The sequence below is a fragment of the Cottoperca gobio genome, chromosome 15, assembly GCF_900634415.1.
Source record: "Cottoperca gobio chromosome 15, fCotGob3.1, whole genome shotgun sequence".
NCBI classification, from domain to species: domain Eukaryota; kingdom Metazoa; phylum Chordata; class Actinopteri; order Perciformes; family Bovichtidae; genus Cottoperca; species Cottoperca gobio.
In genome coordinates, this window is record NC_041369.1 from 15920261 (window position 1) to 15945982 (window position 25722).

Genomic DNA, 25722 nt, shown 5'->3' on the forward strand with positions numbered 1-25722 from the left:
TGATCAGAATAGACGGGTTTTAAGTGTTAAATAATAATAAATAATACCTTTTTCCAAGCATTAAGTTAAGCCTCTTTGAGTTATTACTGTAAAGCCTGTAACAGTGGTTACTTGCCACTGGAAAGCATTAACATCAGTGTGTAAGTGGTGTATGTTTATTCAAAAACCTCATGTTCAGCAGACTATAAAACATCTGGGCGGATGAGAGGTTGAAAGTTTGAAACATAAGCAAGACATGTTTGAAAGGCCAACAAGAGGCACACAATGTGCAAAATGAACGGAGGAAGTATCTATGTCAGACATACCTGCGATAGGGACGAGTGCACAAATACAAAAAGAAAGCACAAACACATTTGGGAAGCAGAGGCCACCCCTCACTGTACTGGCCTTATTTATGCAACTCTATGTGTCCATCTGCTGGATGTTAGTGGGTCTGCCATGACGTCATCTTTTGGCACAATGAGTTGACATAATGAGAACAGATTGTGATAAACTTAGAAACAAAAAAAGAGGCCGACAGTAAATTAAATACATTTTAGTAAAAGGTTTTATTCAAAAGCGTCCCAAGTACAATCCTTTATCATATCTTACAAACATCTGGTATACGCACAAAAAGGGACAACATAGGTGAGAGGTTTTACAGAGGAACTTACAGGATAAGAAATGTTTAAAAAAAACAAAAAAAAACAATTTGATTGGCAAACTAGAAGACAAACAACTCCAACCCTCATCTTTATCAAAGCCCTCAGACAACATAAGAGAGCCTGGTTTGGACCGTTACTTCAAACATTATCTCAAAGCAAAATATAGCCGAATGTGAGGAACCTGCTGTGCTCTTAAAACTGAGAAACTGTTCTCTGTTAAAGTTAAATGATTGTACAGGAAGGAGAGCAGGCCTGTCATTTGTCTCAAACATTAAGACTCTTGTTGGCATTGTAATGCATTAGCTTCATAAGTTGGAAATAATATTTTCTCACCTCCTCCTTTTGACAATATTTAAAAGAAGTATCACATTATTATTATTTATTTGGGATTCGTATAATCTACAGTTTAGTGCAGTTTCTCTTAAATCAAAGTTTTGTCAGTATAATTTGAAATGAAAGTTTTACAAAATGAGTTCAATCTTTCCCTATACATGAACTTGTGCAATACTTATTCTTTACAGTTCAGTCATTGTAACACACACACAAAAAAAAACAGTCAACATGATTAGGATTATCAATAAGGACGCATTTTCACATTCATGGAAATCAATGTTATTCTGCACACATATGGTCAAATATATCACCAGCTCTGTGCATCATGCATCAGCTTCTTGCCCACGCACAAGTTCCATGTTGAGTGTTTGCTACTGCAGTCTTCAAACTGGAAGGTAGCAGCTCGATTTAGTGGGAGACATACCACATAAAGTACACGTAGAGATTCATGACAAACATGCTCAGAAACTTTACCTGAAGCTTCCGTTTTCACAACTTTGACATTCCCTAAAACTCAACACACATGTTCACATTGAACGATTCCTCTAGATCTCATCACCACCAAAAGGTTCAAAAGACCAGACAGTAATGAGGATCATTCTGATTTCAGAATGGGACTCAATGTGGGGAACAAGAGAGAGGCTTGTTCTCCGAGCAAGAGACGCTGCAATGATGCACACGACATGTCGACGTCCAGAATAACTTAACAATGCATCTCAGAGACACCTTTTCTCCGTTTTCCAATCAGGCAGTGATTTTTAGCAGATAACTAGTGGTGGAAAGTAAAACTAGCATACAACTGAGCGTCAACGATGGAACTTTGAACATGGCGGGGGTTGGTTAAAGACTGATTGGTAAAAATGAAATGTTACAGACATAAAAAAAAATAAAAAATACAATTAACAGTCATTATTTTCTGCTAGAACAGCATTAACCAACTAAGCACAAACTGACATTGTAAAGCATCAATAAATAAACGGGACATATCACTCACTGCACTTAATTTTGGGAAAACCAATTTTCTGGTAAGGCTGGCGTAGTTTACATTCATGGGAACGAGACTGTTAACTAAGTACCTCCTTGTACCACGGAGTGGTCACACCGCGGCAGAGAGACACAAGACACATAGTACTTGAACTGTTTTACAATCAAGCTAAGAAAGGCACTGGAATAATGTTAATAATAATAACATTAGATTCTTATGCTCTCAGTTATCCATCTTGAAAAAGGTAAAAATCTAAAAATCTTTTCTTGGACATCATTTGTTTTTGAAAAATAAAGTTTGACATACTTAAAAAAATTATTTTTTGCACCTTTTGACTCATTTTAGCAAGGACCATTTACAAAAAGTAATTTGCTATAAAAGAAAAACATGCTTATGGCATTTTGGTTATCAAATGAGCATTTGATTGACACCATTTGCACTAAAACTCTTGTAAGAACATGAAGACATTAACTATGGTTTTGTGCAGAGGGAAAAAGAAAAGTGTTTGAGTCCTTGTGGCCAAAAATATATTTGAGTTTTAGTAGTTTGTCGAAATGCTTCATAAACTGTTGTGTGACCCACGAGGAGGAATAGACACAAAACAAATATAAATTAGTGCTCTGTGTTGGCAAATACTGCCGGAAGAGAAAGAGGACAAGAGAAAACAATATATATATATATGTATATATGTATATATGCGTGTGCATATATACACACACATACATACATATATACACACAAAAGAAAATACTAGGTGGGTCACAGTGCTACCCATTTGGACAGGGGTGTGTCTGTTTCCTAGAAGTGAAAGGACAGCGCTACATTTAACCGTGCCATCTTCCACGCGTAGAAACAGCACTTTTGGAAGTCATAGTCCTCGAAGGCTCTGACATGAAAAGTGTCACTGGTTGTCCAGTTTGCTGTACTTCACGCCGCGGCTCCACTGCAACGATCGCCATGATAGCGGCAGCTGATAGTTACGAGGGACCGTGCCATTGACGTTCTCTTCAAAGAATTGGAACAGTCTGTACCACCACACCCGCGAGAACGGGTTACTCTGTGACGTCTCCTTCAGTGACTGAAACAAACAAAAACAAAAGCAAATTATATATAAATGAAGTAGAAGTGCGGACATTTAATACGGAACGCACATTTATGTACCGATGTTTTGACTGTCATTGTGTCAGCTGTACTTTCTGTTCAACATGGACTCTTTTACATACACAGACAACTACAATGCTGTACTTGAGAAACTATTCAGAACTAAAATAATAATAACCGGAGAAAAATATGTTTATTTGGTCAATCCAATTAATTAAATACCTGAAAACTCATCACACTGATGCATAAATCCTGTAAAGTCATAGATATTAAAAAGGAATACTTGGATAAATTCGGAAATACTTATTTCCCTCCCTAGATGAGAAGATTGATACCACTCTCATGTCTTTATGGTCTGAAGCTACAGCCAGCATTTATGTTATGTTATGTTATTTATGTTAGCAAAAAGACTGGAAATGGGGAAAAAGTATAGGTCTGTCCAAAAATCCACCTACCAACAAAGTGAATAAGCAGATTTCCAAAATGTTGAGCGAGTCCTTTAAAAAGGGATAGCTGCTTCAGTATAAGCAATGCGATAAAGCCTCTGACCGTTGATATCAGTGTATTGTGTCATGTTGACCTGCCCTACATACAAGATACCGTGTTCTTTAATGCCATGTATATTCAAAATGATAAAAACAGGATTTTAAGATTAGATTTAAGATTTTAACTTACTTACATGGCGTGTTTTCTCACATAGCTTAGGTAGTCTAGTTACTAACAATACAGGTTCCAGCTAATAAACCCTTGTGCCCATTTACTTTACTTCAAACATCAACTGAGTAACATAACCCACCTGCTGGTTTGCCATAGTGTGGTACCACCAAAAGAGGCGTGTAGTGATAAAGTATGCAACCACCACATCCACAGTGTAGTGGTCATGGGCCAGAAGGATGCAGAAAATCCCTACAGCGCTCAAGGTCCAACAAAACCAGTGGTACCACCAGAACCGCTTGGGGGAATCTGCCAATCAAATGTAAAAAAGGAAAAATGTAGAGTTAATACCCCAGAGACACAGATCAAACCCAGCAGTATGACCTCTATAGGAGACGCTGAACTCTAAATGGGCCATCAGGGTCGGTGAGCGTCTGTTGTGGCGGGACACTGTGGCTCTTTTTGCAGAAATATTAACCCAACCGTTCTCTTTTTCACCACTAGATGTCACTGCTGTGGTGGGAAAGCATGTGAAGTAGCAGAAGGAAGAATTGTTAACACAAATCATGGAAAATGTAATAAACGTTTTACATTTGATCACGCAGTTTGAAATACTTCTGATCTACGTGCTTAGTGGTGAACCAAAGTGTACAAGTAAACACGATAGACAACGGAAATGCCTGCTGAGGAACAGAACATGTGGTTATGTAAGATAGCAATGCCTTAACACACTGACACCAACATGTTAACAGAAGTGTAAGCGGAGCGTGCAACATTTCCTCCTTTTTCAAGTCTACATTTCCTTATACAGTTTGGAGAAGTGTTGCAAAAGCCAAGCAGTGCCAGGCTTTATCAGGGAGATACAGATGGCACATAAAACTGTGTGAACCTAAAACATCAGTTATAAAATTGAGCATATGTTCTAATACATATGCCTTAATGACAATTTAAGAATCAATAGCCTTAAAAAAGCACATGGTTTAACACCATTTTTGAATAGTAAATCATTCTGCCCTGATGTCGCACTACATTATAGCAGATGGGGTTGTCACAATGATCTGCTGCACATTAGTGTATATTTAAACATAGACTTCATATGTGGCTTTAAATTAAAAACCTTCCAGTACATTCTTACTTAAACTACAGTATAGACACAGTGGAACTTACACTCCTTGATGAAGAGGTACGTTAGCGTTAACATGACTGTGTGGCCACTATACAGATAATCTCCACACATGGTGTGGGAACCTGTGATGGATAGGCCCCCACCGGCAATCATCTTCATTATTCTCCTCATCTGTGCCTCCCAGTTCCCGAGAAGCTGAAAGAAACACAGACAGCCATTATCATCTTAATCTTATTAATACAAGAATAATAACAATGTTCCTGGAAGCTGCTAAATAAATATATGATGTGTAAACGTAGGATGTAGAGGAGAGAGTGCAGCACAACATGAGTTTATTCAGACACGGGTGTTCATGTCTACATGGCATAGGTCTGGATTAATCTGTGATGCCATGTCTCACCTCTAGATTACTTTTCCATCGCTTGAGGTCGTTTTAAATTGAATTTTGAATTTTCTCTGCACCTTTTTTCTCACAACAGATTAAATACTCCCACTTTTTCTACAAATGTAAATGCTTTAATTACAAAAATATTGTAATAAAGTGTAAAAATACTTAATTGCAAGAAGAACTCCTGCATTAATACCATTAATATAATACGATTATATATTAATATAATAGTATTGGCAGCTAAATATAGTGGAAGTATCAAAAGTAAAAACACAAATTTACACAATAGAGGGCCCCTTTCTGGGTGCTAAAGCATTCAGCACTAAGAAGTATTGTAATGCTGTAGGTGTAAATCTGTCAAATAACTATTAACCCATCACATATTTTTTTTTTGAGTAAAAAGAAGAGTTTCCTCTCTAATATTTTCTCTAAAACATTACTAGTAGTATTTTTGAAATCGAAAGTGCAAATATTCATGTAAAAGTAAAAATATCTCAAGATGCATTTACAGTAAACACAGTACTTAAGGATGAGGGTGGTGGAAGGGTTCGACTTAAACACTTGCGGCCATGGATCATTACATGTATCCTCCACTCAAAGTTTTTAACCATGACAATGATCTTAACCCTCACATTTCCCCAACCCTGACAATTGTATCAGTTTAATCTCAAACAGCATTTTTAGTTGTTTAAACTCAAAGTTAACAACAGCATTTCCCATCTCTGCAATTTTACTCCATGAAGATTTTTCCCCACTGGTGCTTTTGAGGAGTGTGTACCCATATTGTTGGTATTTTGTGTTCTAGCAGCATATGCATAAAGACAACTCATGAACTCTACAAACAATCAAATGTTTTACAAGCCAATAGATGCACTGAATATATTTTTATCATCCTTTCTCACCGGGATTGTCAAATGTTTCTATGAACAAAAACGTAATATTTTTCAAAACATGGCAATAACAGAAAGGTTGCACACAGTGGCTTTAAATAAAAGGATATGAAACTCATTTCCTAGTAGAACATTTGCAATATTACAATAGCAGGAACTATAGAAAAGTGAAGCAACCACTCAAAGATCCTTATACTCCTTGGAAATTGGACATGCACATATCTTACAATCAATGGTCAGTGGAGAGCACTCAGAGGCTTTCAGTTTACAAAAGAGATCTCTCTTGTATTGCTGAATTTGCCCATTCAGCACGTTTGTGCCAAAAGTAGTTAAGTGAGAAAGAAGCCTTTCATGCTCAACAAACCTACAATGGCGAGAGAAATAAAAGTGCGTGTGTGTGTATAATACCTTTGGAGAGCATTTGAAGTGCATCCCGGGAACAGGCAGAGTGGTGATGTACATTGTAATACACCGGTACAGATAGAGTGTGCCAACAATGAAAAAGAATCGCCTGCCTACAATTGACCTGGGGGAAAAAAGACAAGGAAAATGAATGGTATGGTATTTTCTAGGGGTGTAAGAACATATCCATACACTTGAGTATTGCGTATATTATGTTTTGTTATACTATATTGATTCTCAAAAGCATTGTACAGATATTGTATAAAAAAATTAAGTGCAAAGATTTATGGCAGTTTATTTTGTGTTGTGCTTTGTTGGATGTCGATACAAATGCAGATCTCACTGTTCTGATTTACTCATATTTTATGCATGCATTACCAAAATTTGATTTCAAAAAAAGTATTGCAATATATTGAAACGTAACCCCTGTATCATGATACATGTTGTATCGCGAAATTCTTGTCAATACGCAGCCGTAACATTTTCATGTAGTTGCATTTCAGATACTAACTCAAAAAATATATTTTGGCTTACCTGTGCTTGAGTAAAATCCACTGTATCAGCCAGAGTCCCACTAGCAGCATGCCATTAATCTCACAGATGGAGAAGGCCCACTCCACCCTGTTAAACAGGTCGAAGAATTTATCAGGCAGTGGTGGGGTGTGCTCCTTTGGCGGTACTCTCTCATGGACCACTGAAATGACGATAGTGGTGGTAACAAAGCACACCTACCGCATAGGCGAACGCTATGCCCGTCTTACCCCACTCGACAGGGAACGAGGGGCGCGTAGTTTCTATCGTAGGGATGGGGATGTGGACCATCTCCATCCTGAAGTCCTTCATCCCCAATGTGCCATTTCTCTGAGGCTTGCTAGTTCCATTAGGTAGCCCGCCAGCATGCCCGTTTGCATGGCCGTTTTTGTGAGCCTCGATATGAGTCTCTATCCGCAGCGTCTCCAGTCGCTCCAACAGCTGCTGACCGCCATCAGACGACACGAGCGAGAGTGGAGGCATCTGGAAATATGCCTCGTTGAGCCTGAGCAGACCAGGACCGTCCGTCTGACGGAGGGCATCGATGTACTCCGGCATCCCCTCTTTGCTCAGCCAGTCAGAGACGTCCTCTGCTGACCATGCTGCCACCTTCTTCATCTTGGCCAGTGGGCAATGTGGAGGATCAGGAGGGTCCTCAGACTAGAGGGGACGGTTCACAAGAGGTTTTGCAGACTATGGGGCAGGGGTAAGTCCTCTCCAGTTTTGGCACATGGTGTTTCTTGCACCCAGAGGGAGCCCAGCCACCTCTTGAAGTGATACGGGAAGAAAGTAAGCAGCAGGGTTTCTCAGAATTAGGGCCAGTAGATAGCAGGCGAACCACAGATGCTTCCTTTCGCTTTCTTCACCTCATCAGCTCTACCCCCACACACACTGCACCCCTGTTAAAAAAAGAACAATTAAATGCTGTGAATCTGAATACAGTGATGCCATATCTGCTTACACAACTCTACTGGGTGTAGTCACGGACCGGATGCCTGGTCATAGCTGGAAGCTAGAGTGAATACTCTGAATAATAGAGCAGCATGACACAGGTTGTTTGGCCAACTCTGAACTACTGCAAATCACAGAAGAATCATTAAATGAATTATTCACATCATTCTAGAGCTTTTACAACAATAACAGCAACATGGAGGACTCAATCGATCAGCATGTTTCCCGTCTTTGTTTCACATTACAGGGAAATCTTGTAGCAACATCCTGAGTGGATTAGCTTTTATAAATGTGATCAAGTTCGACCCATACACAAGAACTGTATACTGTGGTCGTCGATTGTTGTTTTTTGGGTAGTTTTCACATCTAACTCAGCGAATTAAGGGTTTCTTTGACCAAACCACAGTTGGTGATTGTTGGGACAGTGGCAAGAAGGTTTTGGTGACTTTTCTTTTAGTGGTTTTTTAGTGTTTTACGCTGCTCTGCCACCTAACGTACAAGCTAGGCTCTCTGTTTTATACAGGGCAAAACGGCTAAATCTGAATTTCTGTAGGTTTGATGGAGTAGCCAGGTCAACTGACAATGTAATTCAGGTTACTTAACCAATTTAACCTAAACTGCAAGTAGCCTATAGAAGATGAAGAAAATACTATACAACCAGTTCTTTTACAGATTGTAAAACACATTCATTGTTTCCATATTGTGTACGTTTCTCATCCGGGCTTCAGGCAACAGCCAAAGTTTAGCATTAACAAGAGGATGAACTCACATCTGTTGCACATCATGCATTTGTTTACAGAGCACGATGTCTGTGGTGGACACAGGGTGGCCCTGCTTGTGTTCGGGGGAGTGTTAGGTACAGCTGGAGGCAAGTCCTGATCTACTGCGTGGATACGAGGAAAGAGGGAGGATGGGAGGGGAAACAGACTGCAAGAAGGAACTCATAAATCAGAGTGAAGGTCAGCGCCGAACACTGAGAGAGCCCCACCCCTGTGACGAGGGCAATCAGCCAGCAGTGAGGCCTCAGCACGGCCAGCTCAGCTAAGGCCAAAGGCAGCTAAATACACTGGCAGGCTGGCTGGTTGGCAGGACAACAAACTGCACATCTGTACCTCATCTCACCTCAGCTCAGCGGCCCGTTTATTAAGGCCAGAGAAACAGGGCCAAATAAAGGGGCTTATACGCTGGACAATTCTGACAACCCCTGGCATCAGATTTATTCCTGCTGAGGTCTGGAGAACAATTTGGCGAAATAACCCCATGATTCGAACGTAACATACAAAACACTAAAAAACAAGTGTAAAAATAAACATATGAATAGCATTCAAGCTGCACAGCAGGAGCGACATCATTGCAACAGCTTAGCTACGTGACAACCCAGCTGTGTACCTTAACATAGTGTGAAGAGTGCAAAGGAGAGCACTATTTAGTGAAAGTGAAAAGAGAAATACAAAGAGCAGTCGCACCAGTCTGTTAACAGTATACGACTGAGACAGATCAAAGATTAGCTATCACTGAGTCAGCTGTGTGCGGACAAACTTTGGTCTGTAAATCAGTTTACATCATGCTTTGTGAAGAAATAATCTCACTTAACTAAACTGGGAAGGGGAAAAGCATACTTATCCTGAAACTTATTAACTAAACTGCATTTACCCAGTTCTCTGAATACAGTAGTCTCTCAGAAGTCCTGTCTATGAGGGTTAAACCTAAGATATGTTTTGAATTATCCATGTTGACGTTGCATGAGAATTTGCATATTCATTTTTGTAGTGGAGGGATGCTATTGTTTTCTCTTTCAGGCAAAGACCTGGACACTGAGAAAATGCAAATGTATCTGGAGAAAAGAATGTATGCACTGAATTACTTTTCATTGGCTGTAACTTGACCCTGCAGAAACACAGTTCCCTAAAATACGTACATTTACCAATTTACATTTACATTTACATTAACCAAAACCTGATGACTACGTAGAATTTTCGCCAGAAGCATAACAGATGTGAATCTTCAGGACTACATTGTTTAGGACAGAGAACTACAGAAACAAAAGGAAGGTCTGGAAATGCTTCAGCCTTATGATGTTGTAAATGTTGATACAAGATAAAATAAAAACATTGAAGCTACCCCCTAAACATTTCCCCTTAAAAGCCTTGTTTCCCCTTCAGAACTTTAGTAAATATGACAACACCAGAGAAAGACAATACAAATGATTCTTTAAAGCAATGAGGTGTGCTTACTTAGAAGAGAGAGTACTATTGTCATAATGTTTACTTTATTGTAGGCCTACTTACAGGACTGACATAATTCATTTGAGGGTGTTTGAGGAGTTCAGGGAAGTAGTCTTTGTTTTTATCTGACCATACAAAGAGATTGGTCTGTTGGAAAGTGAGCAGCTGAGTAAAGTTCAAAGTGATACTACACCCAAGATCTTGAAAGGTGGACTACAAAAAGTTTGTAGAAAACAGGCTGTGGTCAGCTCAGCAGTATGTAAATATTAAAATGATAATGGTGATACAATTATTAGTTTCCTTCAGTGAATCTTCACTAAAACCTTTAAGTACACTTCTCTGTTTTGTTTGGAGGAAGTGAAACATCAGTTTTTTGGGTGGAGTATCATTACAGTGGTGGAGATACTGGTGGGGCGAAAAATGCTGGGCTCGAATCTTCCCCACACCTCTCCGACGTTGGATTAGAGAGGCTGTGTCCTAACAATTTCTGTAATTTCATGCCACGATTGGCTGGTTCTGCGGTTGTGAGAATGAGCCAGGGTTTTAACGTCTCTCTTTAGCTCTCTGTTTTTTATATTGGTAATCTAAACATCACAGGCATAGAACTACACATATTGCTGTAGACTACATTTTGTACTGTTATCAATATAATGCTTCATGAACTTTTGTGAGTGCTTACTGAGTTTCCGCTATGTTGTGGTGACAGTAATATAGAGAGTCTCATGCAAATAATTTGAAACCGAAAAAGGGTATGTACTCGTCAAAAAGAAGCATTTCCTGTTGTACTTTGTACAGAGTAAAGTTCTTGCTGAGGAATAATCACTATTAATCTCGTGATTCTTTTCTCCCCATTTTACGGGAGCATAACAGAAGCAAGACAGATAAATTAGCTGTGCTCTCTCGAAAAAGTGATGGATTTAAAACTGTAAGCAAGACTGTGTCATACTCAAATAAAACATTAACACAACTGCACTCTTCACTTATGTGTTAAGTCTTTCCCCCTCAGAAAGTTTGGTGTGGCAGATCTGGGTGGTTTTGCAAAAGGCAGTACATGTTACATCACCAGAAAACATCGCACTCTTGCTGACACAAACATAAACACATCATCTGTAGCCCATCTTTAGGCAGCCCAGAGTGGTATGAAAATGACTAATTCACAATGGCTTTGAATTGCCTTTCAGAGAAGAGGAAAGTAGAGTTAGGTTGTGTCTAACAACTAGCAAAGATATCACGGGCCAAAATTAAACTGCCTCAGCTACAAGTTTAATATAGACATGCGGCAACTAAACTAATTGTGTCAATAGCAGCCCAGATATACTTTACAGTTTGTTATCTAAAGAAACCCTTGAGGCTACTACTTTAGAACTTTTCTAAAATGCCTGATCTGAATTTTAACTTTGGAAAAAGGGCACCTGTGCTACATAACTTTATGTTATGTATTCCTAAAATCCCTCTTCTCCTTGCTCAATGCTCAACAGCATTGGCCTCAGAAGGGAGGAAAATTGTTTCTCTGACCTGTTGCCACCTTCTGTTTTAGTTTCCACCTCTTCCTTCATTCTCCGCCCTGCCTGCATGATCAGGTGCCAGCACTTATTGATAGTACTTGCTCCCACTCTGCTGCACATTTGTTTCCTGTCACTCATTTCATTCTTCTTTTGTTTTTTTTGGCCCTCACACAACTTGTGACAATTGAAATCTTCCGATCAGAAAGAATGGCCTTCGAGAACTTGGCAGAAGTAAATGCGTGAACACGAAAGAGCTGTGAGAACAGATATACAGTACACACAAGCTGCACACACACGTCAACCTGAGGCATATTATAGTCTTACAACATGAACTGGAATATGTAGCCTATTTCTGAAAAATACAGTATAGCTCTTAGATAACAGCAGGACACTGTGAACAGTTACAGTCATAATGAGGGCTTTTCACAACAATAGCATGTCTGTGCTTGAGCTGGTTGGTGAACCAAATCTCAAACCGTTTCAATGTTTCAAACAAGGAAACCATCATATGTGCTGGGTAATGTCATCATCATATAAAACTAAACATATTCATAGGCAATGAGCAGCAAGGAGATCTCTGAGCTAGATGAAAAATGTAATTCAGCGACCCTTTAATTAAGCACACTTACTGGTCAAATGGTTGATCAAAATGGGGTAACGTGAAAACCACAATTGTACAGAAAACCAAAATGAAATGGAGAAAAAAAGAAACTGATAACAAAGAACTGAAAACAGAACAAACAAGGTGCAGAGTGCATAAAGATAAGAACGGTATGTATTGTATAGCTGGATACAAACTGTCAAATACACTGACCGGGTCACTCACTATGTTTTTAGCAAACATGTTTGACATGATATAAGAGTTGCCGTCGACCACCACAGTAGAATTCAATGTTTCTTTGGTGTACCACTGTACTTCCTTGTATACAGGCTTAGTATTGTTTTATGTAGATTGAAACCGTGTAGCAATATTGCCGAAGCAAAATTTCACCTTGGAGACAAAGTATATCTTAAAAAGGTGCCACAGCACCAGTAGCATACTGACTCCTGTGTCGGCAAAGAAACCCTAAAAACAAAACCCAAAATAAAATCGCTATCATTCATAAGGCCCAACAGACCAGTCCCTTACATAATTTCACTGATACTTCTCATATTTGACAGCTCATCAAGCATATAACCTGGATGTGTGTGTGTGTGTGTTATACATTTATACAAAAGGGAAAAATCTTTGAGCAGAGTCAATTGCAGAACCAGCAAACAAAGTCACAAAAGCAGATTGTTTGCCCTGCCCCATTGTTATGTCCTAAGGGTGTTTCCTTTTCTTTGTACACTGTTTTTGAAAGAGTATCTCTTTACAGGTGTTTTTATATTGTGAGGCAAACTGACAAAGGTTAAACAAAATGCTCTCACATGTATCCCATTACACCTAGTATACAAACACCCCACAAGTAGACAATGCAAGGCTAATATTTACACAACTTGGCCAGCCTGGTTTAAGTGACTATAGTTCAAAATTAACTGTATGTTCCTGAATACACAATATTTCAGTCCTATTAATTAATACAATTAGTTAATATACTTCCACTATACACTTATATGATGCTCAGTGACCAGCAGTATATACACAGCATATCTTGGTTAAACTATTTTGGGAAAGACAGACTAAATGAAAGTATTTGGCTTCAGTGAACAGAGAGGAGCTGAATACCACACTTGGAATGTGCAGCATTTTAAAGATTAAAGTGTCAACTCACCTAAAATCGCAAGAAAACAAACATTTTACCTCTTACTAACCATGCAGATAGTTTGTTTTATATGCTAAGGTTTTAAGATTTCTGCCACCAACCAAATACAATAAAGTTGACTGGATTTCCATTAGCACTGCGCTAGCAATGGAGGAAAAAATAAAGTACTAAAAAAGGGATCATAAACATGCATTTCAATTTACAAGCACTTATGAATAAATTGACATGGTAACTTACTAATCATATATTTCTATTTGTGGGCTCTGCTTGCTTCTAACTGATGTTGTAATGTTTAGTTTATGGCAAGCAAGAACTATATTAAAATCCATCATGTCACATGATTGTATTGACTGTATGATTATGCTGTCGAGGTCGATTCAACTGTAGAAATCAACATAGCCTTGGAGCCTTCAACATGACCAAAATCAATATTAAAACCTATGCAAAGGAGTCTTGCAGTGCAAGATAGCCTTTAAAAAAGTAGATTAGAATAAGCACAGGCATCAATTAACATTTTTTTAAATACTGCAAGCTACACTTCAAGAAATATTACCATGTGTACTGTACAGCTTCGTTGAGCAACCGATTACTCCAGCTCAGGGAAAAAAAACCTACAGCAATTGATCCATATATCTGGCAAGTTGACATGCATAAAACAAGCATAATACAATTCTGGAGATACACCAAGCTTCTTGTGATGGAACACACTGTACATAAACCCATCAGTTTCCCCTAGGTTTACTGCTTTGGGGGGGTTTAGCGTTTAGTTTATTTAATAGAACTGTTAACCTGTTCGATGTGAAAAGTGAGTTGTGAATATATATATATATATATATATATATATATATATATATATATATATATATATATATATATATATATATATATATATAATAATAATAATAATAATAATAATAATAATAATAATAATAATAATAATAATAATAATTTTAAAAACTCCAGAAAAAAACAAACATGCAGTGCCCCCCCAAGACAATGGTAGGGGAAACACTGCCCATATTAGGTCAATCATTCCATTGTAATGTCAGAGTAGTCTTGTCAGATAAAAGGTCTTACAATGACTATTAAAAGAGGTTTCAAAACCATCACGCAAGCTATTCAGGGTGAGAAAATTGTATGAAACTGGTTAATTTAACTGTGAGGTCTGATGATGGCCTTGACTGACTACAGCTGCTGTGAAGTAAGACCACAGGCAACAAGGTCTGATATTTATTTCTACCAGGGAATAATCAATCTGCTGGCTATAACAGCTGACAACAGACGCTCCAAAACATGCATTACATAACATCCTCCCACACTACTGCCCATGAATATTGTACTTCTAATTTTGTCAGATAACTTGTAGTGGGAGGATGAAATATAAATAGGAGGTAAAACAAATGACTACCATTTAAAAGTTTCCAGTGTGGACACTTAAAAGTGCCGCTGAACTGTGGTCATTACTCCATGATTGCCCTTTTGTTTTCTTTGCATTTCCAGCGTTGTTAGTACACCATCTAAACATACAAAATTCCAGTTATTGCAATTCCTTTGCGATGTCAGTTTTTGATTTCAAATAAACGCCTAATACCTAGAAAGTTAATAATTGGTCATTACAGAATATTATGAGTAAAACCAAGAAATCCTATGAAGTCTGCAATGCCAAATAAACCTAGTCTGAAATGTGCATCATCAGTACACCCTTAGCAACCCTGCTTTCACAGAACAATATTATGTCCAATCAGTCTGTTAATTAACAGAGCAAGGTGTTTTGCCAAGGGTAAAGATGAGACAAGCCATAGAGCATGGGTGGCTCTTGCAGAAGTCTCGAGGGAGCTGAGCTGAAAGGCACGACAACTACTGTACTCGAAGGTGATATCTGCTAATGAGAAAACGACCTGTAGCTTTATGAGTCACTGATTATGATGTCAGGACTTCACAGCCCCAGAGTACAAACATAACTTGTTCAACTGCATGTGGTGCAGACACATCAGGACTTGTATCTAAGATAGCACCCAAAGGACATGTTGTCAACAGGGAGTAATTAGTGTGCAGCGTAGCATTTGGCCCATCTTTTCAAATACAAACTTTCCGAACTGCAGCGGTCTTTGTCAACAACACAGCTTAACAGACTTGTAATGACTTTGCACGTTTGGGCAGAAATATGCAATTTCCTAATTGTTTTTTGTACGACCGACACTGAAAATTGTGCTTCTTACTTAGTACATTGTCCTTGAAACAAAGTAACAAGGGCTAAGGGGAAGAGACTGGAGATAGCACATCAATAAATATTGTGGTTTACTGTCTTTCACACAATACAACTCACAAAAGGCAGGTCTTTCTTGGATTTTCACTCAAAGTGAACGTGAACCTCACTATTGAAAACACCGCAACATACCCTGATGACTCTCTGTGGCCTGTGTGTTGGGATTTTTGTATTTTAAGATAAATAACTCAAACTGACATCTGTTCCTTAAATTCTGGGTTTCTTTGACCTACACAATCTTCCATGAAGATGCCATCCATCAAACCCCTTTGATGACAATGTTAAATGAAAACTCCATGGCACTATAAGAAACTCTACTTTCTCTAACAAGGAAAGAAAAACATAACTTCACAATGAACAAGTCAGTGGTTTACCCACACTTTTTTGTTTTAATTATGTTATTTAAATAATGAACGATGTTGCATTCTTTAACTTTGAAGCATAAACTAGGCTTTAAAATTATTAGGCGGAGTGGAACCAGATCAACATCAACAGCTGAGATTTGTCAATACTGTAAACTTTTACAGTCAAGTATAGTCATAAAATGTATTCACATGCATAGACTGCAAATAAGAACTGAATGTAGTTACCGTGACATCACTGAGGACTACGGTTTTGAAACTTCAAGTTAGGCATTTCGGCTGTCGCCATCTTAGTCTTTTGGAAACAGCGGGTGGAGCTAAGTACAACCAAACGCTGAAAATACATTTTCTAAGGGACCAAAATGTTACAATGAACTTTTATGAAGTGAAAACACACTGTGAAAGGGCTAACTTTCTAAATCTAAAACACAGACACTGTGGAACACTGTGGTAGCAACCTGTTAATCACAAGGTAGTCACGCCCTAAAGCCTACCCTGCTTTATCGTCTATTTTATTCTAAATGGGACCATCATTTACTAGATGAACATGATGCTGTAATGAAGAAGACATGAAACTAGCGATTGAGACTAACAGTATAGTAATACTCATAGGAAATACATTTACTGAGGTAATGAATCAAGTGAGAAGTAGGGTGATTTTCTCATAGACTTCTATACAATCTGACTTATTTTTACAACCCTTGATAGCCATTAAAAATAATTTTACTTTATGCTGAATGATTCCGTATGTTTACAGTATTTACAGGACAGTAAATTAATCCAAGTACCTCCCTAAAAACAACTGTTTCAAATCATTACAATAGGAAAAAGAAACAATATTCTTCTACTGCACATTAGCATAGGAAAGTGTTTCTTTGCAAAAGATACACATGAGATCATTAACATATATTGGAGGTAGGTGGAGTTTAAAGTTACTGTGAAGGCAGCACATTAAGTAGAGTAAACAAACCATCTCTACCAGAACTCTTTGACCCTGCTTTATTATGCATCTGTTGCACATATATATATTAATTTAATCTGTACGTCTTTAAGGACAGTTGTGAGCACAAATGACACACTGGCCTGCCATTGGCCAAAGTCACACCAGCTATCCTCAATATAGCATCATGATGCATTTTCCCTTTAAAATAGGCCAAAATGTCCACAAATTAGGGCAGGAGATGTCTAGGGCAATTTGGTTACTTGGGTGTTTAATAATAAAATACAGTCACAGTTACCGTTACGTACACAAAACACCCTGAGAAACTTGATTAACATAAGTGGAATGCAGGAGATTTGAAACAAGTCAGGACAGGGGGATACCCAGCTCAGGTAGGTGAGACAATAGCAAAAAAAAAAAAAGATGGGCTCACAGGGGCGGCTTACACAACTTAACATTCCTTATTACTACCACTCCCCACATGCATTTGTCACAACATGTGTTATTTATCTGCATCATCTAGTGTAATATAGAACTGTACATACATTACTTTACAATTGTCAAACTATGCCAAATTTACTTAAACTGGGTCTGGCTCCTTCATTTATTCTAACAATGCCCAGCCAAGTAAGATGACATTAGACTATTTAAACATTGCTCTTCTGTCCCGAAAGTGATATTAAAATTTCATGATTTTTTTTGTGGAAATAAACTAAATAGGCTACATCAAAGTGCTACTAGCCTAGATTGTCAAAAGCCAGTGGTAGGCCACAGGAAACTGGGACATCATGTGAGTGGCAGTAAAACTTCATATGTTTCTAATTATGGCAGAAACAAGGTTAAAGCCATTACAGATTGTTTCTCTAGAGACAAACCTATGATGGAAATCAAATGATCAATGGCTATTGGCTGGCACCAAGATTGTAGTAGCATAAACTACAATAACAAACAGGTCAAGGCCGTCAGGTAATAGCATTATACCTTAGATGAGATTTGATTATTCAGGCTCAAGTACGCTACAAAAGAGAAGATACAGACATTTGCGAATGTGTAATTGTTTTTAAAAAGACCAACATGAATTTCAAGTGCTAAAATGTTTCATTTTAGAATGTCAGAAGACCCCCCCACAGTGTTTTCTTATCATGTATCTGAAGCTGTCTGGTAACCTTTTCAAAAACTAACTGATGGTTATACAACAACATAAATGTTGGGGTCATTTTACCAGGGGCAACATTTTGAACCCACAGAGATCCTTTATCGTCAGTGAAGTCTATTTGTGTCAACTGGATGAATAGGGATACAGCCTTGGCACTGTTTTTTTTTTTTTTTACATAGCTTTATACCTAGAAATTGAGCTTTAATAAGATCATCTTAATGAGGGTGCTCGTTCTAGTGTTACAAATATATATTATGCAGCTTTAAACTGCTGAGCCTATAACATCTTCTGCATTATATTGTAAGGTTTTGAATTGAGAATCAAATTTTGATATACATTGTTGGCTGTCGCGTAATATTTATTTAAATTTAGTCAGTTGATGGTGTTGTATAGGCTTATACTTTTCTCTCTCTCTCTCTCTCTCTCTCTCTCTCTCTCTCTCTCTCTCTCTCTCTCTCTCTCTCTCTCTCTCTCTCTCTCTCTCTCTCTCTCTCAGTTTCATACACCTCTCATTCTCTCCCTCCTTCAAAATCAAGATTTTTTTACAAGCTTACACTAACCTTGGTTACACATAAAAACAAACATCACTAAGAGGGATGCTAATACCAGTTAGCTATGAAATCTTATATCTGACACTCTGACTAATTCATCAGTCATATCCAGTAAAGCTATGCTGATTTCATTCAGAAAAATGACACTCGGCTCTAATGCCATTAAGTTCAGTGCAGCCTATGGAAATGACGAACAGCCTCTGTAGAGAAGCAGGAGTGTGTGTTACATCCAGTTAGAAAAACACTTTTCTCTTCCAAATTAAAAAACAGAAAAACTTTATGAAAAGCACTTCCTGACAAATAGAGTTTACCCAAACTCTAAAGACAACAGTAACATTAAATCCCTTTTTCCAGAGGAAGTTGGTGATCTAAGCTACTGTTGGCCAATATGTTTGGTTGTCAGCATAGACAGTTTTCCAAGGCTGAATCATAGCTGTGCCTACAGAAAACTCATTGTTTCCACTTGTTGATAGTCTGACATGCTTTGCTTTGGCAATGAGGCTTTCACAGCAACCGGGGTGGATGGATTGGCAACAATAAGCCCCATTGACTCACTATAACATGTTGCCCCCTTGACACTCACTACAGTCATACTGTTTATGTCTGTGAAAAGTTGCTTTCGCACCAGTTCCGCTACACAGGCATTTCTCTGTCTATTTCAACCAATGTCTCTGTTGGCTCATTTGTCTGTCCTGGCAGTTTCACTGTGGCCCTAGTGCATCTTGTCAGTCATACACAGCATGTCCTGCTAACAAGGCAGTGGTGTCTTTTTCCAACGACACAACTGTTCAAACATATCCGTGATCATGTTTTCCCCCCTTTTCCTGTTAAAAGGCAAGGGAAGTTTCAAGACTTTGAGGGGAAATAGTGGCTAAGTAAGGTCACCCGTTCCACCCTGTTTTAAGGCGAATGAACGAGGCAAAAAAACACCTCATATAACCCAGCCAAGAGGCACGGAAGAAAAACAAATGTTTGACAACCACTTATAACTCAACTCGTGGTTAATATTTACTATAATCGGCGATGCACTGCAACTGTAACGTTGGTAGGCACACCTGTGAGATAGCGTTACATTGATCAACACCATGGCTGACACAGGTGGTTTAATGTTCTGAAATCATTGCTTTCATTCACATTAGGGCCTCGGCAACCATTGTATAGTGTGGTTTAAGAGCTTAGAGTCTGAACACCCTAAAAATAGATAGGCAAGCTGGCGTCTTCAGTGTTTAGCTAGCTAGCTCGCTAGCTAAAACACAGCCTACACTGGGCTCTTACATTCCTAGCGCGATTTGAGGTAACGGTTAGCTAAATGCTTGTAGATTACAAGGCTGAAAAATGTTTATATGTAGTGGTAACCTTAATATCAACCAAGTCAACATTTCGCTTGGGTTAAAAAATCAATGTAGCGCAAACCAAGATTAACGTTAGTTTCTCTGCTAATCACGTTGGGTCGGGATTAAAGATAACCGGAGAAGGTTTGTCGCCAACTGATGAAATGTTTCAACACAAGGCCAGTGAGCTAGCTAACGTTACGTTTGGTGATAAATAAAACGTCAAGAAGTGGTCTGTCAAATAGCGCATACAGCAATGAGTCACATAATACAACTGTGCTTTTTAACTCCGTTAGTGCTACAGCATAACACATTAACTAACAGTTACCTTACCACGACTTGGTGTTAACCAACACCACACAGGGCTGAGAGATCTTAGCGGATAGCTTGGTCTGCTTTCGAAAAAATAGTAGTAAACATGAGTGTAGTTACCTTGTCGTCCAAAATTTGAAGGACTTCTCTTCAAATTGTAGTGGCTATCACCGCAATGTGGCACAAATCCCTATGAGGGTCTCTCCGGTGTTTTCATGGGTAGGCGTTTTGTGACTGAAGAAGCTGGGAGTTCCCTTCATACCGTCACCCGTGCTGCATTCACGTACCATCGGAAATGTTGTTTGATACTTAACGGAATAAGCTGTACAGCAACAACACAAACAAAACGTAAAACGCAAAACGCATAAGGTCGCAACAACACAAACAAAACAACACCACGATGAACTCTCTATCTCATTTCTTATTTATTTGTGTTTATATAGGCAAAGAATGCACAACAAGACATATTTACACTATGCAAGTTCTGAAGTTGTAGCACAGGAGGAGCATGTGAATGCAGCAATAGTGACATCTACGATAAAAATGCAGCGTTGGAAGAGCTCGAGCCAACCCCACTCACTCATCTGAAGCCATCTATTGGTGGAGGTCTGATCACACCAAATATATACAGCATATATTTTTTATCTGAACTAAATGGTCTCAATGTACTGATTATTTAGCTAATTCGATTACAAAACTAACACGAAAGCGCACTGTATATTTTAATTGTGAGGGTATTACCAAAGTTCAGGAGGAGAAGGGCGGGGAAATAGGTAATGTAATGGGCCGAGCAGCGATATGGTTGAAATCAATATCACAATATTAACCCAAAATGTTTCTTCCAACAATACAGCAAAACAAAATCACATTGAATAATAATCTAACTCATATTCAATGCAACCAACTGTGTTCCACTGTTATACATGGCATTCAAACTAAACTCTTACTAAGTGTAAAGCAAAACCTTCAAGAATCATTTTTGTTAGTATTTAATAACAATATGCTTCAAAACATTTATTTGGACAACTGGTTCTTGTAAAAAAAATAGCACACATGATCAAATTATCATGATATAATTTCATTGTTGATAAATGAATGTATTGAATCGAGTGGGGGCAGTGGTGGGGGAGGACATCCATTATGCTAAAAAGTCTAGAATATGGCACAAATAAAACATAATTTGATTAATTTGTAATAGCCTCTTTGCTGTGTAAAGCATGATTATGTGACTCCCACTTACTAACATAAAACAACTAGAATGCTTGTTATAGGAGCAGAAGAGTCATAAACACATTTACAACCAAGCCATGACTTTTAATATAAAAACCTATGGATTCTCTCAGGTTTTATAAACATATTATTTCAACAGTAGAATATGAGCTTTATCCAGTTTTGAACCAGCTTTGCAATCAAAACCATGCCTGCATTTTGCCCTAAATTAGTTTCTGTAAAATACCTTTATAACTTTGTTGGCCACTTCCTTTTTATACCCACAGCTTGCACAGAAGGTTTGTGATTTGCTACAAAAAAACTGAACAAATGATCCCAGTGCTCGCTTCCATTTACCGGCCCCCACTTCCCCTTAGAATTTACTTTTAGTTTATGTAGAGTCTGATTTTTCATGCCTTTTTTATGACTAAACCATAACTGAAAACTTGAATATCAAATTATATATTCTAGAGCAGTAATTAATGAATCATAATAACAAGTAGAATTGGATGGGATACTGGTTAGACAATCAGTAATTACAGTATATCTCAATAGTGAGTACACCCTTTAGATTTTTGCAAATATTCTGTTATATCCTTTCAGGGGATAACATTATCCTACTGAAACTTTGATATAACTTAAAGTAGTCAGTGTGCTGCTTGAATAACAGTATAGATTTATTGTCCTTTGAAAATTACTCAGTACACAGCTGTTAATGTCTAAACAGCTGGCAACAAAAGTGAGTACACCCCATAGTGAACATGTCTAAATTGTGCCCAAAGTGTCAATATTTTGTGTGACCACCATTGTTATCTAGCACTGCTTTAACCCTCCTGGGCATGGAATTCACCAGAGCTGTACAGGTTGCTTCTGGAATCTTCTTCCACTCCTCCACGACGACATCACGGAGCGCACGGATGTTGGACACCTTGCACTCCTCCACCTTCCTCTTGAGGATGCCCCACATGTGCTCAATTGGGTTTAGGTCTGGAGACATACTTGGCCAGTCCATCACCTTAACCTTCAGCTTCTTCAGCAAGGCCGTTGTCATCTTGGAGGTGTGTTTAGGGTCATTATCATGTTGGAAAACTGCCCTACGGCCCAGTTTCCGAAGAGAGGGGATCATGCTCTGCTGCAGGATGTCACAGTATATATTGGAATTCATGTGTCCCTCAATGAAATGCAGCTCCCCAGTGCCGGCAGCACTCATGCAGCCCCAGACCATGATGCTGCCACCACCATGCTTGACTGTAGGCAAAACACATTTGTCTTGGTACTCCTCACCAGGGTGCCGCCACACACGCCGGACACCATCTGACCCAAACAGGTTTATTTTGGTCTCATCAGACCACAGGACATGGTTCCAGTAACTCATGTTCTTGGATTCATTGTCTTCAGCAAACTGTTTGCGGGCTTTCTTATGCATCGGTTTCAGGGCGACGGCCATACAAACCGATTTGATGCAGTGTGCGGCGTATGGTCTGGGCACTGACAGGCTGACATCCCACTTCTGCAACCTCTGCAGCAATGCTGGAAGCACTCGCACGTCTATTTTTGGAAACCAACCTCTGGATATGACGCTGAGCACGTGGACTCAACTTCTTTGGTCGACCCTGGCGAGGCCTGTTCCGAGTGGAACCTGTCCTGGAAAACCGCTGTATGATCTTAGCCACTGTGCTGCAACTCATTTTCATGGTGTTGGCAATCTTCTTATAGCCAAGGCCATCTTTGTGAAGCGCAATAATCCTTTTTTTCAGCCGCTCAGAGAGTTCCTTGCCATGAGGTGCCATGTTGTCCAGCATTCAGAGAGAATTGTGCCCAAAACACCAAATTTAACAGCCCTGCTTATCATTTACACCTGAATCCTTGTAACACTAACGAGTCACATGACACCAGGGCGGGAAAACAACATCATTGGGCACAATTAGGACATGTTCACTATGGGGTGTACTCACTTTTGTTGCCAGCTGTTTAGACATTAACAGCTGTGTACTGAGTAATTTTCAAAGGACAATAAATCTATACTGTTATTCAAGCAGCACACTGACTACTTTAAGTTATATCAAAGTTTCAGTAGGATAATGTTATCCCCTGAAAGGATATAACAGAATATTTGCAAAAATCTAAAGGGTGTACTCACTTTTGAGATATACTGTATAGACACAATGTTGAAATGAAAGAAAATACAAGCTTCTTTTTTAAATTATTTATCTCAATGCCTGTGATATTAGTTATGTATGTTAATATATTCCATATTTAACAGTTAACGACATATTGCAAGTTATAAATTGAAATTATAATAGTTCATCTTTAGTACCTGCAAGAATTTAATTATACATGATGTCAAATGGGGGCCTTGCACTTGGAGAGCTCATGCTGTATTACAATTCTAAATGTCATCTGGACATGAAACAACTACATTTCATTTAGCTGACGCTTTTGTTCAAAGCGACTTACAATAAGTAACTAAATGCATGCTGATATCCAAGTGCCATATAATAGGGATTAAGTATTTAAATTATATAGACTACATTTGATTTTTTTTTTACCAATAGGTAGAGACATTTAAATTACATTTGATGTTAATGGCTGGAAAAGCAACAATTAAAGGCAGACTAAAGTGAAGTGCACCTATAAGATTGAATTGCAGACCAGGGGGAAGAACCATAGTCACCACGCACTATAATCATTTATCAATCATGTAGAGTGGATAAGGGAATAAATGACAAAACAGAGGTCCATGAACCTGCACTACACTGCACAATATTGTGCATAAGGACATATTTTGCTCAAATATCCATATTATGCATCATCTTGATGAGTTCTTGATCTTCAAGCTATGTGGTGAATGTTATATTGTGCCACATTGATCTGAAAGCGCTTGAAGTAACTACTGTAACTGTGATAACAAGTAGAAGGTTGTTAAACCAGAAAGTTGTGGTATGAGAGTATCCATCCATCCATCGTCTACCGCTTATCCGGGGCCGGGTTGCGGGGGCAGCAGCTCCAGTAAGGAACACCAAACTTCCCTTCTCCAGGGCCACATCCGCCAGCTCCAACTGGGGGATCCCGAGGCGTTCCCAGGCCAGTGAGGAGATATAATCTCTCCACCGAGTGCTGGGCCTTCCCCGGGGTCTCTTCCCAGCTGGACGTGCCTGGAAGGCGGCCAGGTGGCTTCTTTACTAGATGCCCGAACCACCTCAACTGGCTCCTTTCAACGCAAAGGAGCAACGGCTCTACTCCGAGTCCCTCACGAATGGCTGAGCTTCTCATTCTATCTCTAAGGGAGACGCCAGCCACCCGTCTGAGAAAACCCATTTCAGCCGCTTGTACCCGTGATCTCGTTCTTTCGGTCATGACCCAGCCTTCATGACCATAGATGAGGGTAGGAACAAAGATTGGCCGGAAGATCGAGAGCTTTGCCTTCTAGCTCAGCTCTCGTTTCATCACAACGGTGCAGTAAAGCGAATGTAATACCGCCCCCGCTGCTCCTATCTCTCACTCCATCGTGCCCTCACTCGCGAACAAGACCCTGAGGTACTTGAACTCCTTCACTTGGGGTAAGGGCTCATTCCCTACCCGGAGTAGGCAATCCACTGGTTTACTGCTGAGAGCCATGGCCTCAGATTTTGAGGTGCTGATCATCATCCCAACCGCTTCACACTCGGCTGCGAACCGATCCAGTGACTGTTGAAGGTCACAGACTGATGACGCCATCAGGACTACATCATCTGCAAAGAGCAGCGATGAGATCCTCAGGCCACCAAACTGGAACCCCTCTCCTCCACGACTATGCCTCGATATCCTGTCCATGAAAATTACAAACAGGATTGGTGACAAAGCGCAGCCCTGGCGGAGGCCAACATTCACTGGGAACGAGTCCGACTTACTTCCGAGTATCCGGACACAACTCTCGCTTTGGGCGTACAGGGATTGGATTGCACTCAGAAGTGATCCCCTCACCCCATACTCCCGCAGCACCTCCCACAGTATCACCCGGGGGACCCGGTCATACGCCTTCTCCAGATCCACAAAACACATGTAGACCGGTTGGGCGTACTCCCAGGCCCCCTCCAGGATCCTTGCGAGAGTGAAGAGTTGGTCCGTTGTTCCAC

At 39.3% G+C, this 25722-nt stretch overlaps 1 protein-coding gene across 1 annotated transcript; it reads right to left on the reverse strand.

Moving 5' to 3' along the window:
- Positions 1–529: 529 nt before the first annotated feature.
- On the reverse strand, positions 530–20641 carry LOC115020156 (phosphatidylcholine:ceramide cholinephosphotransferase 1-like). Its single transcript, XM_029450081.1, is given in 7 exon segments — positions 530–3040; positions 3860–4026; positions 4885–5038; positions 6530–6647; positions 7058–7248; positions 7250–7953; positions 20519–20641. Coding segments are annotated over 6 exon segments (1230 nt in total). The 5' UTR covers positions 7673–7953; positions 20519–20641; the 3' UTR covers positions 530–2863.
- Positions 20642–25722: the final 5081 nt, after the last annotated feature.